The sequence below is a fragment of the Micrasema longulum genome, unplaced genomic scaffold (assembly GCF_059751315.1).
Source record: "Micrasema longulum isolate JH-2025_06_02 unplaced genomic scaffold, ASM5975131v1 h1tg000700l, whole genome shotgun sequence".
In the NCBI taxonomy this organism is placed as follows: Eukaryota; Metazoa; Arthropoda; class Insecta; order Trichoptera; family Brachycentridae; genus Micrasema; species Micrasema longulum.
This window is the reverse complement of record NW_028277896.1, coordinates 76,251-92,152: the sequence shown is the minus strand read 5'-3', so window position 1 is coordinate 92,152 and position 15,902 is coordinate 76,251. Positions and strand designations below refer to the sequence as shown.

At 30.9% G+C, this 15,902-nt stretch overlaps 2 protein-coding genes across 2 annotated transcripts in view; one reads left to right on the top strand and one right to left on the bottom strand.

Moving 5' to 3' along the window:
• Positions 1 to 10,996, bottom strand: part of LOC148279574 (uncharacterized) — an 87,944-nt gene extending 76,948 nt beyond the window's left edge. The window contains exon 1 of the mRNA XM_088229723.1: positions 10,814 to 10,996. Within this exon, the coding sequence (XP_088085849.1) occupies positions 10,814 to 10,857 (44 nt within the window). The 5' untranslated portion in view covers positions 10,858 to 10,996. The remainder of the gene's footprint in view (positions 1 to 10,813) is intronic.
• A 1,854-nt stretch (positions 10,997 to 12,850) lies between these two features.
• LOC148279573 (uncharacterized) lies at positions 12,851 to 15,897 on the top strand. Its single transcript, XM_088229721.1, has 3 exons — positions 12,851 to 13,122; positions 13,644 to 13,840; positions 14,327 to 15,897. The coding sequence occupies exons 1-3, from the start codon at positions 12,995 to 12,997 to the stop codon at positions 15,298 to 15,300; spliced, it is 1,299 nt and encodes a 432-aa protein (XP_088085847.1). The 5' UTR covers positions 12,851 to 12,994; the 3' UTR covers positions 15,301 to 15,897.
• The last annotated feature ends 5 nt before the right edge of the window (positions 15,898 to 15,902 follow it).

The following is a 15,902-nucleotide window of genomic DNA, read 5'->3' as shown; positions in this document are numbered from 1 at the left end:
TAATGACAGGAAATCTATATAAACCAATTAATGTAAAATGAAAACGAAGTGTTCTCTGTTTACGATGGTCTCCATCTAACATAGCACAGCCTGTTCTAAGATGGAGATTTTAAGAGATAAGATGGCGAAAGTATAATGTTTTTTTTAAGTTTTTTAATCAACAACACAGGTCTAGAGATTCATAAGCAAAAACACAAGTGTAGATATAAAACACATGCAGGTTTTATGCTTAGAAACAATTGACATACTGTGATATTACTGTGATTATTTACAGTTTTTTTTTAATTTGCATAAAGTTGACAAATACTAAAAAATATCATATCTCAAAGTATTACTTTGGAAAATAACTGTCTTTTTGCTTATGCTTATGAGAGCTGACTCTGAGTTCTATACATAATTTAAATGTAACCATTAACTTTTAATGTAACCATTGACTAATCTATCTATTTTATGTTTTAATATCCGTATTTATTTAATTCTTTAATCCGTTGAAATATAGGTGTTTTAACATAGGCATAACAGTAAAAATAAAACATCCTCATATTTTTACCTCTGAAGTACTCTTGTTTTTTATATTGTTTTAATTATAATATTTTTATATTCCCAACTAGAAACCTCAGACAAAACTTACCTTTTCATACCGATAACCATATAACTAACTATGGTTTTCATTCCCCTATGCCCAGAATTTATAGCCAACAAACATACCAGTCTTGATTTCTTTGAAAACAAGTTGTCTTCTTTCATACGATCGCTGAATCAAATTTAATTATAAACACCTCCTCCCGCTTCCACTCCCACCAAGTCTACTAAATACCATTGTGACTTTCTACTTTATTTTATAATAATTACCTATGTTTACATAATATATCCTTAAAAATGCCCATCGAGCGTATATATAAATAAATATAAGTGGTCTACATATTTTATAAAATTTCTATTTGAAGCACTAACTTTGTGGTTATTCGTTATGTTATTAAAATAAAAATACTTTATTTCTAACCACTTAATACATATTATATTACCGACCGGTTTCGAAGCAACACAAGATTATTTATTTACTAAAGAAACCTTGATAAAGCAGCTTGTGTAGCTAGTAATTCGATATATGTATTTGTTTTCTTTTAAATCTTTTATAAACCTTCTCAGAAACCTATAATAATAAATGATATTTGGCTGATTTATAAAGCGCTTTTTTGTGAAAAATCACCTTAGTGAGTGAGTATTCTGAAAATTATAATGTTGTTTTTTTTTTTTTTTGTCATTTGAAATACACATTTGTAATTTTTTTTATTTCGTTCACTTCCAAAACTATAAATACCTTTATTAACTTCGGGGAATTATTTATTTTAAAATTATTGATCCATTAAAAGTTGTCACGAAAAGGCTCTTAAATTTATTTATTTTTTAAGAAAATATCTTGTCAAATCATGAAAAATAAATTTACTGAAAAATTCAATATGAATAAAATAAAACATTTTCTTCTAGTTTTTAATAATCAATTGTCAAAAAAAATGCTGCGTTTTAAGTCCTTTTGAATCCAAGTTCATGTTGTTATTATTTTTTTCGACATTGAAAACAATATGTGCATAGGCGTTTATTTACATTAAATACAGCTGAAAGTTATCACTTACCCAAGTTAATGCTGGCAGCTTCCCGCTAGTAGGTAATAATTCGGGAATCGAAGTATGGTATTTTCAATGTCAATTAGTAGATAATTGGACAAGAAGTGTGGTAACGAGGCAAGGGGAGTTGACGCGCCCGGACGACGTACCGACGGTTCTACGGCGTAGAAAACACTGAGATAGATGGTCAGCGTACAGAGTATAAAGGATAGAGTATGGACTAAATGGGCTACGCAAGCGTAGAACGCCGCCGCCGGCCGCGGTGTAGCGGCTAGCAACTAGTAGTGATGAAATTATATTAGCGTGAGCATGAGCATTGCGAATTCACTATTTTAAAATAGCAAAACAACCGCTGAAAATACACACAGTACTTCGAATGTTTAATAACACAATATTCATGTGTTAGTAACATAACGTTTTAAAATAAAATATTCTAGTGTGCTTACTAACACAAACGAAGTTTGTTTACTTGGTTCACCGACAGACACTAACACATTAACTTATTTAGACTTATTGAACATGCGAACGCACTGTTCTTGCTAATTTTCATGAATGTTTAACAAAGCAATAAAATATCACATAGCGTAACAAATTGTTTGCTATGTCTAGGTACTCTTCTTGCCTTCTTCTTCTTCTTCTTCCTCTTCATATAGATCTACTAGCAGCTGCTCTTAAGACGTTGAGATCCAACTGTCCCTTCATATTTTTAGACGATTTTCCCGGAAGACCATGACCAGGTGGAATTTCATTAGCTGCAATATAAGATATTCTGGAGTTGTCTATTCTGTTCACCTAATCTCTTCAGAATCTTCTTCTTGCTCTGCTCTATTTCACAACATCTTCGATCCCACAGATCTTCCTGCCTGTGTTTGAAATTCCAATTTATATTTGCTTTTATATAAAGAACCAACATATATCAAATTTAAAAAAAAAAGAATATTTAAACATAGGCTTATTGAATAGTTGTTATACTATGCATAAAGATATCACTCAAAACTCTCGACAACAGGTCATAAGCCCTAAAAATGTCTAATATTCTATATTCCGTTCTCAAAAGGGTTCTCAATGTCTGTTGAAGTTTCTGTCATGCTTAATATGCTTATTAATGTGTTGTATCCTGTGCTTGTTTAGCTTGTCTGCAGGATTTTAAATTCATAATATTTCGATTTATAATATATTAAAATGAAATGAACGTAACTTAAAAAAAACTCTAAATTTAGCTGAAAAGAAAAAACCTGTTAAATATTTAGAAATTCTTACCTCCAAGTTCACTAAACTCGGCGAAGAATAGTTGCACCAAAAAAAGTCTAGTTCAATCAGTGTTACGTTTTCATCAATGTGATTTGAATGAAAAAGTAAGATAAAACAACCTGTATCGTATTTTTTTTACAAAAACGTATTAATTACGAGTATTTACCTTTAAACTTTATGCATGCAACTCGCCCTAAACGATTCTGTGAAGTACCTACTGATTTAGCAAAGCAATATCAAATGCATTTAGCATGCTACTAAATGTAGAGTGCTAATGAAATTAAGTAAAAATAGCAATAATTGTCATCTGTGAGGATCGTAGCAGAAGATTGCAACTTTGACAGTAGTAGTTTATCCAGACGGTCGCTAGAGGCGCATGCGCGGATCACTACCACATTGACATTGTGTCCTGTGTACGATTTTATTTTCTTCTTATTATTATTTTCAATGTCAACACGTACTCATGAAATTATACCTTTATTATTTCTAGCATTGATCTTTAATATTTGAGCAAACCTAACTACGTACAGGTTTACTGGGATAGATATTTGAATTTCAAAACACATTCCCAATATGTAACAAAAAAAAATCTTTTTTTTTTATATATGGAAAGTTTGCGAAATGTAACAGATGTAAAGAGTAGTGTTCTTATGTATAAAACATTCATATGTCCACACTTTTATTACTGTTCTTCTATTCTTTTTTTATGTAATGAAGGAGAAATCAAAAAAATACAAATTCTTCAAAATAAGGCGATGAGGATTATACTCAAAAGAAATATCTATTCTAATGTAGAAATTGGCTTGCTCACAGTAAAGCAGCAAATTAAATATAATGTTGCAATTTTTATACACAAAATAATTAAGGGGATGAATAATATGAAAACAATAATAAAATTTAACCAACAATGTCATACGTATGAAAAAAAGTTAACATATTACACAACAGAGATGAAGAAAATTTAAGAGAAGGTAATATCATTTCATTTCATTATTTTTTGCACCACAACAGGCCAGGAGGCCTAATTACAGTGGTGAATTACATTACAGAATAACCAGGCTTGAGAAAAATCACATTTTTTAAATTTTAGTGTTCTCACCGGGAATCGAACCCGGAACCTTCCGTGCATGTCTTGACCACTACACCACGGAGGCCGCCGCCGCCGCCGCCGCGTAATATAGAGTCTAGGCATCTACAGGGCTTATGACCTGTCATTGGCTGGTTTAAGTGACCACTTTACACACTGTGTAACACTCACCATTCTACCCATATTTGAACATCTACATTTCTTCAATTCTTTAATCTGTTGATTTTTGTGAAGTTAAAGAGCTGAAACCTTTACTTATGCGGGTGAGATTCATCTAATTGAATTATTTCACCAACACACTAGGCAATCAAGGTTCGTAGGTTTTCACGGCCTTCAGAATACAGATAGTGTTTTTCTGGGTTATTATGCCGTGTTTGTGGGCTTTGTATTGCCGACGTTTCGGAGCACATTGCAGTGTCCATCTTCAGGGCTGAATGTATGAGTGTAGTTTTTAGTGTGTTTAATTGTGAGGAATTTGTACCGTGTCGCAGTCGGGCAATGTATGTGGTTAAGTGTGTGGAGTTTGTACCGTGGGCTTTGGAAGCACCGGGTACCATGAGGTTCGTAGTCGTAACCCATCATCCCTGTTTATTAGAATTATTGTACTCGTATATTTCCCCATTTTCCGTATCAAAATGTTTTTATTTTAGAGAATATGGTAATACTCGTAACACGTCAGATGCGTTCATTCAACAAAAAGAGTATTGATATTTATTTATGTATTCATACAAAGATACAAATTAGAAAAAAATATACAACTTATCCCTAACTATATGAGGCCAAGAGCCCTGTGTTTAGTTGGGATACAACATAATGGAAAGTAGAAGCGTGCATATATTATTAAAGAATACTAAAATTAGAAAAAATTCAATGAATTTAAATTTCAATAAAGATCTGGACACGTTCAATATAAGATAATCTAAGTAATGTCTCGCAGCAGTCTCCTGCAATGGTCTCTTCCCTTCAAAATCCAAACTTGTACACTAGGGTGGGCCGATAAATTTTTTTTCCGAATTTTGAAATGAAAGGGGTCTAAAAAGTTGCCTTTTGGATTACTCAGAATGCAAAAAAATATCAGGGCCAAAAGTAGTATGGAATATTTTTTTTAATAATTTTTACGTTCAATGTGATCCAAAATGCAACTTTTTAGACCCCTTTCACTTTGATGTCTAAAAAAATAAAAAACCTCATACATCATCGGCCCACTCTAATGGGTAGCATTTTTTAATGAGCCATTTTTTTCGTCAATATTAAGCCAGGCGCTCAACGGAATCAGTTCCATTGAGTGTAAACTTTTTGCATTTTGATAGTTGTAAAACGTGTTCGAATTTGTAATGAGATTAAGTTATATCTTTACTAACAAAAAAATAATTTTATCAACATAGATAAATTACAAAATGTTCAGACACTGATAAACTTCAAACCTCGGTTGAGGGCCAAAAGAAGTATGAAATATTTTTTTAAATAATTTTTATGTTCAATGTGATTCAAAATGCAACTTTTTAGACCCCTTTCATTTTGGTGTCTAAAAAAATAAAAAACTTCATACATCATCGGCCCACTCTATTGTACACTTCTCCTGAAAAGGCTTTCATTTTGGAAAACTTAATACGTTCATCCGAGACATTCAACACTCTTGGGGCCACATAAGACAAATTTCCCTGAGCGAAAGTCATGCGTGTTTTTGGTAGTAAATAATTCAAATTACAGCAAAACCTCGTACGAGCATTTTGCTGGAATCTCCTGTTGTAACAGCTTGACCAAAAATGTGTCAACGGCTTTTTTTTTTAATGTCCAATGTCCAGTACCTTCATAGATTCAAACAATGTCTCAGGTGGGAAAATTTGAGGACATCGAAGCATCACTAAATATTAATATTGATTTATTTCACAGTTTTAAAATGTACAGAGGTTCATTGTTTCAGGTCCCGACTAGCTAGGAAATTCCTGTGTTTAGGCAGGACTTTCTTTTTTAGATGTGCTTTTTATTCATTAAATGATGCTTAAAGAATTATAATAATAATATCAAAACACGAAAAAGAATCATAAATCAGCAAATTTAGGTAGGTACCTATAATAATAAAATTGAACCATAAATATAAATTTGACAGGCGCCGTGGCGCAGTTGCTTAGACGGCTATCTGTGAAACTGGCGTCGCGGGTTCGATTCCCGCCAGTTGCTAGAAAAAAATCCAAGAAAGATTTTTTCTCAATTGGTCTGAGTGTTGTGTATTTTTCATCACCTCCTATCCCACCTGCTGACAAGCCTCAAAATAGAGGCTTAGCGGGTTATTCCTTTTAAAAAGTATATTTATATATATATATATGTATATATAATATACCTTAATAATTAGAAAATAAAACATAAGAAATATGGATAGCAAGTGTACCTTTTTAATATTCCAAAATACAGAAACATAAAAAAGAAAAAAACCCCTAAGGCTTTTTATCCGTTTACTTGAAAACAATGAGAAATAACTAAATGAATGAACTTCCCAATGAACTAAAAACTATTCAAAATAATATGTCAATAAATAAATTTAAAATAAATCTAAAGAGATTTTTTGAACACGTTCAAAAACTACATTCAATTTTGATTTGTATGAACGTATTATTGTTTTATGTTTTTTCTTTATATATCCTATTTTTTTTTCTCGTGTACTCGTATTTAAAATTATATAAACTCTTATAAATTAACAACTGCAACAGTGTAAGTCACTCTCCAAGCACAAGAGTTAGTCTCTTTTTTTGGAGAGTTACTGTGATAACATTTACTAGATGTGTAAAAGTAGATATGCATAGAATTTTTTTAAAAACATGTACCTTTTATGAAATTTATTAATAAAAAATAAAAAAAAATTAAAAAAAAAACTAAATTGAAAAATGAAATGTTATTTTTTAAATATTTGCATGTTAATATTCTATCACGTCGCTACCGGGTACCTGTATACGGGGTCTACGTTCAAAGCGCACGGAAGGAATGCGATTATGTGTTTTGACCCTGCCCGGTTGATTTTAAATAAAAGTTAGCGCCTCGATATTCAAGAATATAATACAATCGTGAATATCGACCAGTCATTTTTTATCTAAACTCAATTGGACAGCGTCACAACACACTACTGCATTCCTTTTACGCGCCTTGAACGTAGACCTCGACAATACTCCATAGGCCCTTGCACCTGAGAAATAGAATTAACGATATTATAATATTATTCCTACATTTATTGCAACAGCGAGAGAAAACATTTTTGAGAAGGGATTATGGAAGTCTGGGCATTTACAGTGCCCTGTTTATGCCCTGTCATCGGCTGGCGTAAGTGGCCACATTACACGCTTTACACACACCATTCTGCCTTTGTTTAAACATCCATATTTCTTCACCTCTTCCATCTGATGACTTTTATGAAGTAAAAGTACTGAAAACTGAACCCTTTATTGATGTGGGTGAGATTTTTATAACTAAATTTTGGCCGGATGGTGAATGTTACGCAGTGTGTAAAATGGCTACTTAAGCCAGCCCGTTCATAAGTCCCGTACATACCTAGATTTCCATATTCATAAAGAAAAATTCCCTCTCTGTTGCAATCAATTTAAATCTTGACCTCCCTAGGGAAAAAAACCAGCCTGTCTACAAACATTTGGACGATACTCAAAATTTTATAATATTGGGTCATAACTTTGATATTTTAATAATCTGAACTAAAATAAATCAACATGATTTATTTATTCATTCAAAATTACACTCGTTTAAATATTAATGAACTTGTTAAGGCTTTTTAGGCTATGTCCGTGTCAAGCCATAATAATTAACTATAAAAAATAAATAGAAAAAATAATTAAATTTTTAAAGTTTTTAAGATACATTCAATTTAAATTAGGTCTACCTGTGTCAGATATAAAATAAAAATCCCTGATGACTAATTTAAATTTACCATTACTGTCAAGCAGGAGGACAAAAAATTACCTCTTGTTTATTTATAAATTATTAAATAATAAAATAGATTGCCCAGAACTGTTAACTTTAATAAACTTTCGTATTCCACATAGACCAACAAGACAATTTTTTTTTTTTACACTCATCATCATGGTACTAATTATTTATTGAATTCGCGACTTGCACATCAATATAGTGATGATTTAGATTTATTTTGTACCACGCCGCTGATGATGTGTTTTGAAGAAGAATTAACAATTAAAAATTCAAATAATGATTTGTTCTTCACTTTTGTTTTAACTTTTTACTCTTGTGTGTATATTATTGTTTAGTATTAATATTTATATAAACCATGAAGTAAACTTTCCTTTTAAAGCACTTTCTTTTTCTTTTTTTTCTCTTTTTTTTCTGCTCTTCCACTTTTTCAAAACTACTATTTTCTTTAATTCACCTTTCATATAAGTAAATATTTATATTTGTAACATATGTAATATTTCTTTTTTATATGTAAATACTGTTTACCATTGTATACTTTTCTCGATGTTTTTGTTCTTTTTTAATATTATGCTATTTTTTGTTGTATTTTTTTCACTGGTTTTATTGTGATTGTGTAAAAGGTTCATGGAACCGTAAATAAATAAATAAATTAAATTATAATGACATGTAATGTAATAGAATAACAATCCAGAAAAACAAAGTATAAATAATAAAATTCCAAAAAAGACAATATAAAAAAAATAATCAGATATAAATATTAAAATACAAATTATAAAAATTTTGATCCATAAATAATCAAATATACAAAATAATAGTATCATTGAAATCAATGAATGTTGATTGTTAACGTTTAAATACAAACTCTTTTAAGTACCAAATATGAGTATCCTACAATTTTTAGTAGGAGCATTATCGTTGAATGCAGCCCTGGGTATTTACCCAGCAACAAACAAACTCAGTAAGTATGTTTTCGCGTGAGTACTTTTAATAAATTTAGTTTTTTCACTGACATTTCTTGGTGAAACTGCATTTTAATTATAATAATAAAAATACGTTTTTAGTTTTATTATTATAATTACTTTTAAAAATAGTTCACTCTACAGGGCGCGTCTATGTATTCATATGTCAGTGTTTGTACCCCTATCCGCATCTAATGGTAAAGAAGCGTATTTAAAAATAGAAGAAAAAAACCGATTTGATATTTTATGCCTATGGCAAGCCAAAGTTTGTAACCTACGAGTATAAACAAGTTTCAAACTTGTAAAGTAAAAAACTGGTCCGTTAATACCTAGGCTCCATATACCAAACCTATAAATTTCTCAAAAAATATATTATCTTGGATCTTGGTTGAGATAGTAAAAGTATCTTAAAGAGACTAATAAAACAGCCTGGGTGTTGTTGTTGTAAATTGCTATATATTATTGTTGTAAATTGTTCACATATAAATTAATATATATATATATATTTTTTGTTATGTTACTTTGTGAATAAATAATTTAAATTTGAATAGTATAAAGGTAAAATGGCGTGGCGCCACGACACATCACACTAGAGCAATGTAATTCTGTCCATACAATATCCATAGAAGCGATACGCGCCAGATACCTCCCCAACACACTACTCAACAACAATGTGATCCTACCTTTAGGAAGGGGTTTTAAACAATCCTATTTTAATACTATGAAAACAATTTATACTATGACCATTTGTGAAAACTGTTGTAATGTGAAAAATCTATTGGGATAAACGCAAGGCCAGAGTTGCATATTTATTCAATAATAAAACATGGTACCTAGTTTTATTGTGCGAAAGTGTAAGTACTGGTGGATTTTTATGAGCTGGCGCGTGCGCTATACTTACACATACGAATTGTTTAGTATCCGTGAATAAGCCCATGGTATGACATCGCACGGCATACGCATTATGAAAATAATCTCTGTCTCTCTCGCGCTCAGACGCGCTTATGAGTATGACATAGACAACTATTGCTTTGTTAGTTGCTGATGATATGGTAAAACAATATACACTGGATGCTTCTGCTTTCGCTGCGATTCTTAATAGTAAAAATATAGTAATATGTACGAGTATTAAGTTATGGATTAAAAACACTGGTTATGTATAAAGTATGTAGGTATTTTCATTTAATCGAATCGTGAATAGGTCGATAAAGCTAGGGTTTCCTAGGACAGCGGTGCCCGTATCTTAACGGCCGTAGTGAACGGTGATGCGGTGGACAGCCGTCGTAGTGGTGACTAGAGAGTGGTTTTATTTCTTAACGGTGTTATCAACACCATTTTTATAGGAAACCACTCTCTAGCCACCGTTACGACGGCTGTCAACCGCATTAATGTTCACTACGGCCGTTAAAATACGGGCACCGCTGTCCTAGGAAACCCGAGCTTAATTCAGTGATGGCGCTTTCACAAAACTTACACAAAAACATTTTTAATGTACAGAATACTGATTTTAAAAATAAAAAAATACATTTCTTGTTCTTGGAAGGACTAAAATTAGTAAGTTGCAACATTAAAAAAAGTAATTTGAAAAATATAAAATAATGAAACAAAGTATTTTAGTAAATGAATATTACATTTTCTTAACGCATTGTTTTTTTTTTCATTTACACCTCCCTCTAATCCAACTCCGAATTTAAAAAACGATAGCACATTTGGTTAAAATTTAAAACAACATGTTTTAAAATCAACATCCCGTAGATTTAAAATGCGTTTTTTATTTTTTTATTTATTTACAATTTTTAAAAAACCCGTTAGGGTTACATTAGAAATTTTATATTTTCTAGTCATTTTATGTCTCGTCTAGTCTCGTTAGTGTGAGTTTACTGAACGCGCCAGCTTAAGTTAAACCACCAGTACTCAGTACGACAAAAGATTAGATGTTAGGTGATGTGTTGTTCACTTACCTGTTGTCGATATGATTATAATCAGTAACAGAGAATTTATCCATAATCGGTTATTTTTTTATCACAAAACTTCACAAAACTCGAAATTATACGAAAAATTTTGAAAATATGAATTTAATTATTACATTGTACTATAAAGTTTAGATTTCACAACTTAAAACATATTAAAGCCACATTAACACTACCCACATAAAATTTTGTCAGTGCGAATACCCAGACGTCAAAAATATATTATGAATCCAGAAAAACAAAATATAAGTAATACGGTTTTAAATAGGTACATAATATGCATCATGGGTACTTATCAGTGCTTACGTAATATTTATTGCATTATTTTAAGGAAATGTGACTTAGATAGGTACAAAATAAATTGTTTTATTTTAAGTCAAATTAAAATCAATATTCATAATATTATCCCTTTGCAAAGCGCCCTTTTTTACTTTTACCTAAAAACAATAGGTAGGTCGTAGGTAGGTACCTACTCAAATGGATTGATTTTTTTCAAGTAATTGATATTTTTATGTAAAACTAAATGTATGTATTTCGATTATTCATAGCGACAAAGCGTATATTAATAGAATTAAGACTATTCTTATGCGTATAAGTTTTTATCCGCAGCTTTGCTCGCGTCCTCGCGTAGTATTTTAGGGAAAAAATAGTTAATTAATTAGTTTTGTCGTTTAACAATAAAAAAATTCCTGGTGGAATGATAATTTTTTTAGGATAAAAAGTAGCCTGATCGATTGCTGGTCCTCCAACTATCGCTATGCAAAAAAAGGAGGATCCGTTGGTCTGTGGCGACGTAGCATCGTTATTCTGTTTCAATATTGATTCATATTTCCACTAAGAGTGTTCCCGAGCGGGTGATATTTTTCGGGATGAAAAGTAGCTTGTGACACTTGTCAGCTTTCCAAATATTCCAATGCAAAAAATCACGTTAATTGACCGCTCCGTTGAGACGCGAAAGGAGAATTTATATTTCTACTAAGAATTTTCCCGAGGGAGCGATATTTTTTGGGATGAAAAGTAGCCTATGACACTTTTTAGCTCTCCGGCTACCCCATGCAAAAAATCACATCGATCAGTCTCTATCGGCATTTAAAGTATAATGTATGTATGTATGTAGTATGTAGTGCAATTCAATTCACATTTGATGACAATTTTGATATCATAAAATTAGCTGTATTTGACGTCATTTTTAAAACCATTATTAATTCCACCGGTTTCATGTCGAACAACCCATTTAAGTTATTTTATGATAATATGGTAGCTTAGTATAACCAAAAGTAATAAATATTTTAAATAAAATAATAAATTATTGTGTGATTTATATTTTTCTAAAACTCCTCATGATTTATTTATTTTATAAACATAAACGGCAAATCTGCCTTTTACAAACATTTGTAATATTAACATATTTGGCTTAATATATTTTTTTTTTAAAACATGAATTTCCTTATACCCAAGATTTATTAAAAAAAAATTAAACCAAAAATTATACAAGATTTATATTTAAAAAATGAACCTAAAAATTATACAGCATATTCAATAGAAAGTTTAAATAATAAAACATTCTACAGTAAAACAACAAGAAAATCATAAGTACTGTTTCACACAGCCAGGCAAAGTGAACAAAAAACTGTATATATTATGAAATGCATGAATAAATAAATATAATTACCATTCACCATCTTTGAAAAAGTTCAAAAGGTTTGTTCTATGGGAACAATAAATACCCTACACTAAATATATCAGATACGTGGGAATAACTATTGCCGAGTTCATGAAGTCTATTAAATACGGCATTACAAGTATACACTGTCCGCGAATAGGGAAATATCACATACTACGAATACCGATAAAAATATGTGTAATGGATTAAGAAAAAATAATTGTATTTTGAAAATCAATATGGATATTGTAGAATAATGTTTTCATTCTTAATTTTTAAAATAAAAATGTTAAAAAACACGCCTTTATAAGAACGCGATATGATTGGTCGTGACGGTGGTGACGTCACAACCCGCTATCGTCTATGATGTTCGTCATTTAGTCGAACTGTTTGTACGGGCTGGTTAAGTTGCGTGTTTTTTATATACGATTCTGACGTTGTGAGTTATATATTAAGTTATTTTTGTAAATTATAATTAATCTAGAGTGATATAGAAGTAAATTAAAATAATGGAAGACGGATTTTCAAAAGCTCAATCCGATAATTTGCCGAAAGTAGATGCTATAATGTTGGCGTCTTTTTTTTCTACTAATATGCAGTATATTAGTGCTGAAATCCGAGGAATAAAGGCTGCTAGGTAAGTAATTATTATAAATATTTATAGATTTTAATGTATTTTTCAATTATATGTGTTGATGTTTGTCATGAATCATTTAAATATTATATTAAACATTCCCCGAATACAAGTGTCATTCTAACCTCGTTTTGTGTTTTGGATTAGAAAACCAGTTGGCATTATAAATTGTTGATATATTAAACATCCTACACTTAAAATGAAAGTATATAAATAGTTAACAATGATGACAAAGTAATATCGATGTGTATCATTCATTATGTAAAATATTGATTGAAATATTACTTGACAAGTCAGTATCATAACCTAATTTTTCGTTCCCGAAGGTTAAGAACGAAGTTTATACTATTGTATGTGTACATTTATAATCCGTGTTCTTTCTAAAATGTATGATTTGCTTTTTAAATCTATACTTATTATTAGCATTAATGTACTTGGCATCAGATAAATGTTATGTTCAAGACATAAATATTTTATTTGAATCACTAGATAGATACTGACGGTTATATATTTTTTTTACACAGGTCGTCCAGGGAAAATTATGGCGATAATGCAATTGGCTACGTGCAAGTTAAACGAATTGGAGCGTTGTGTTTTGTAAAAGCACGTGTCACACCGGAGCATAAAGTACGCCAAAAAGCATATTCCGTTACTTTGGTATGTAATGAAAGGGAGGAAATAGTGGAGTCCTGTGTATGTGAAGATTGTCCAGCAGCTCAAGGTTAGTAGCAATGTGACTTATTGGTGTTTCTAAAAGTACATTATCTGACTTGTACTTTGTTTAGAGAAAACAAGAATAAAACCATTTTATTATATTATTTTCAATGTTTGACCTGTCATAAAACATACTCAGAAATATCTATTATATTTTCAATGGACAACTAAAACTTTTTGGTATAAACAAGTATTTTGTCCATCAGATTAACTTATCCCAGATTAATATTTCATAATATGAAGAAAAGAAAGGTGTAAAATAGACACAAATAGTCCTTTATTGAAATCAACCGTATTTGACGCTTTTTACAGTTTTTAAATTGCATACCATCTTTTAAAAAGGAGTTAAAAGATTTTTACCTGAACCTTTCTCATGACTTGAGTGAAAAGAATAAAACATGTTCATGTAATCCATAGAATTTAAGTCCAACATCATATTTAAATGGTAGGACCAGTTATTTAAAAGTAAGTAAAAATACTCATTTATTTTCAGGAGGTTGCAAGCACGCCGTTGTTATTTTGTCATGGCTTCATCGTCGAAGTGAGGAACCATCTACAACATCAACCGAGTGCTACTGGAAGCGCTCAAAGATGGCTGAGATTGGATCTTCCGTTAAATTTATTACCGCTCAAGAATTAAGTACCAAAAATCCTATTGTAATCGAAAAAGGTGATGGTTCATTTCTTTTCAATTTAGTGAAAAACACTGTGAACCCTGAGACAAGGGATGTCATTTTGATGGGTTATTTTAATGAACCAAAAGGTGTTGAAAAGTTAACAATAATGCATTTGATGGATGATTTCTCATATAGGAAAATTGGATCTACAGCTGAACAATTCATAAATTATTGCAAGAATAATATAAACACGTCATCTTGCAAGAATGCTGAAAAAATCACATATAAACAATCCAACTGCGCGCTGTGGCATAAATTACGCTTTGGACGTATTACAGCATCCAAAATGTATGAAGCTGCACATTGCAAAATGATTGATGGTTCGTTGGTTGAAAACATTTTAGGTGCTAAAATTGTAGAGACTGAAGGGATGAAACGAGGTCGACATTTAGAACAAGATGTTTTCCAAGAATTAAAGAAAACAAATAAGAAACTAAGAAAATGTGGGTTCATAATTTTAGCTGAATATCCTGTTTTTGGAGCTTCTCCCGATGCTGTATGTGACGACTATATAGTTGAAATAAAATGCCCAACCAAGAAATCATCTGCAAATAAATATTTTACAGGTAATGAACCGAGCCCCAAATTCATGGCACAAATGCAAATACAAATGCATCTCTCAAAAAAAAAAAGGGGGCTTTATTGTGTGGCTAGTCCAGACTTCGAGACCACAAAACAAACCACACAATGCTTTGTGAATTATGATGAGAAATTGTGTGAAGATTTATTAGCTAATGCTTTAACTTTTTGGTCCGAAGCCATATTCGACAAATTGAAGTTTCAGTTATAATTTATTGTTATGTTAGTAATTATTTATACCCTTATTGGTACTGTTTAATGTACCAATAAGTAAAACACATGTTAAAAATGCTTTTTTCCATATGCCTTGTTCAGTATACAATACCAAATTTAAAGATGTAGGCTATACAAATATCATTCTGTCAGCATTAAAATTCACACATTCACTCTGTCCGCATTTAAAATTCATTATCTAGCTTGATGGATGCTATAATAATAAATATGTATATTTTTTAACTCTCCCCTCCCCTTCTTATCATTTCTTCATGCATCCCATCCTAATCATGTCCCATTTGTAAATAGCATTTTTCTGTTTTATTTTTTTGTTACCTGTTATTTTTATATGTATAATATTTCTTTACTAACTGTACAATTTACGGAACCTGTTATTGGTTCAAAGTCCATGCAATTAATATGATGTTATGAGCTATAAATACATAAGTAGGACTGTTCCGTTTTCCAAATAATTTATTTTTTTAAATTGTCAATGCACCCAATGTTTCATCTTTTTTATATATTTTGATTATTTGTAAGAATGTACCTTTTTTATAGAACAAATAAAAGCTGATTTTGTCAGCATTTAAATTGATTTTT

What these genes read in the sequence shown, in the direction of transcription:
- LOC148279573 (XM_088229721.1), top strand. Translation starts at nt 12,995, where the DNA reads ATGGAAGACGGATTTTCAAAAGCTCAATCCGATAATTTGCCGAAAGTA. An exon ending in CGAGGAATAAAGGCTGCTAG is followed by an intron (nt 13,123 to 13,643) that starts GTAAGTAATTAT and finishes TTTTTTACACAG; the next exon opens with GTCGTCCAGGGAAAATTATG. An exon ending in AGATTGTCCAGCAGCTCAAG is followed by an intron (nt 13,841 to 14,326) that starts GTTAGTAGCAAT and finishes ATTTATTTTCAG; the next exon opens with GAGGTTGCAAGCACGCCGTT.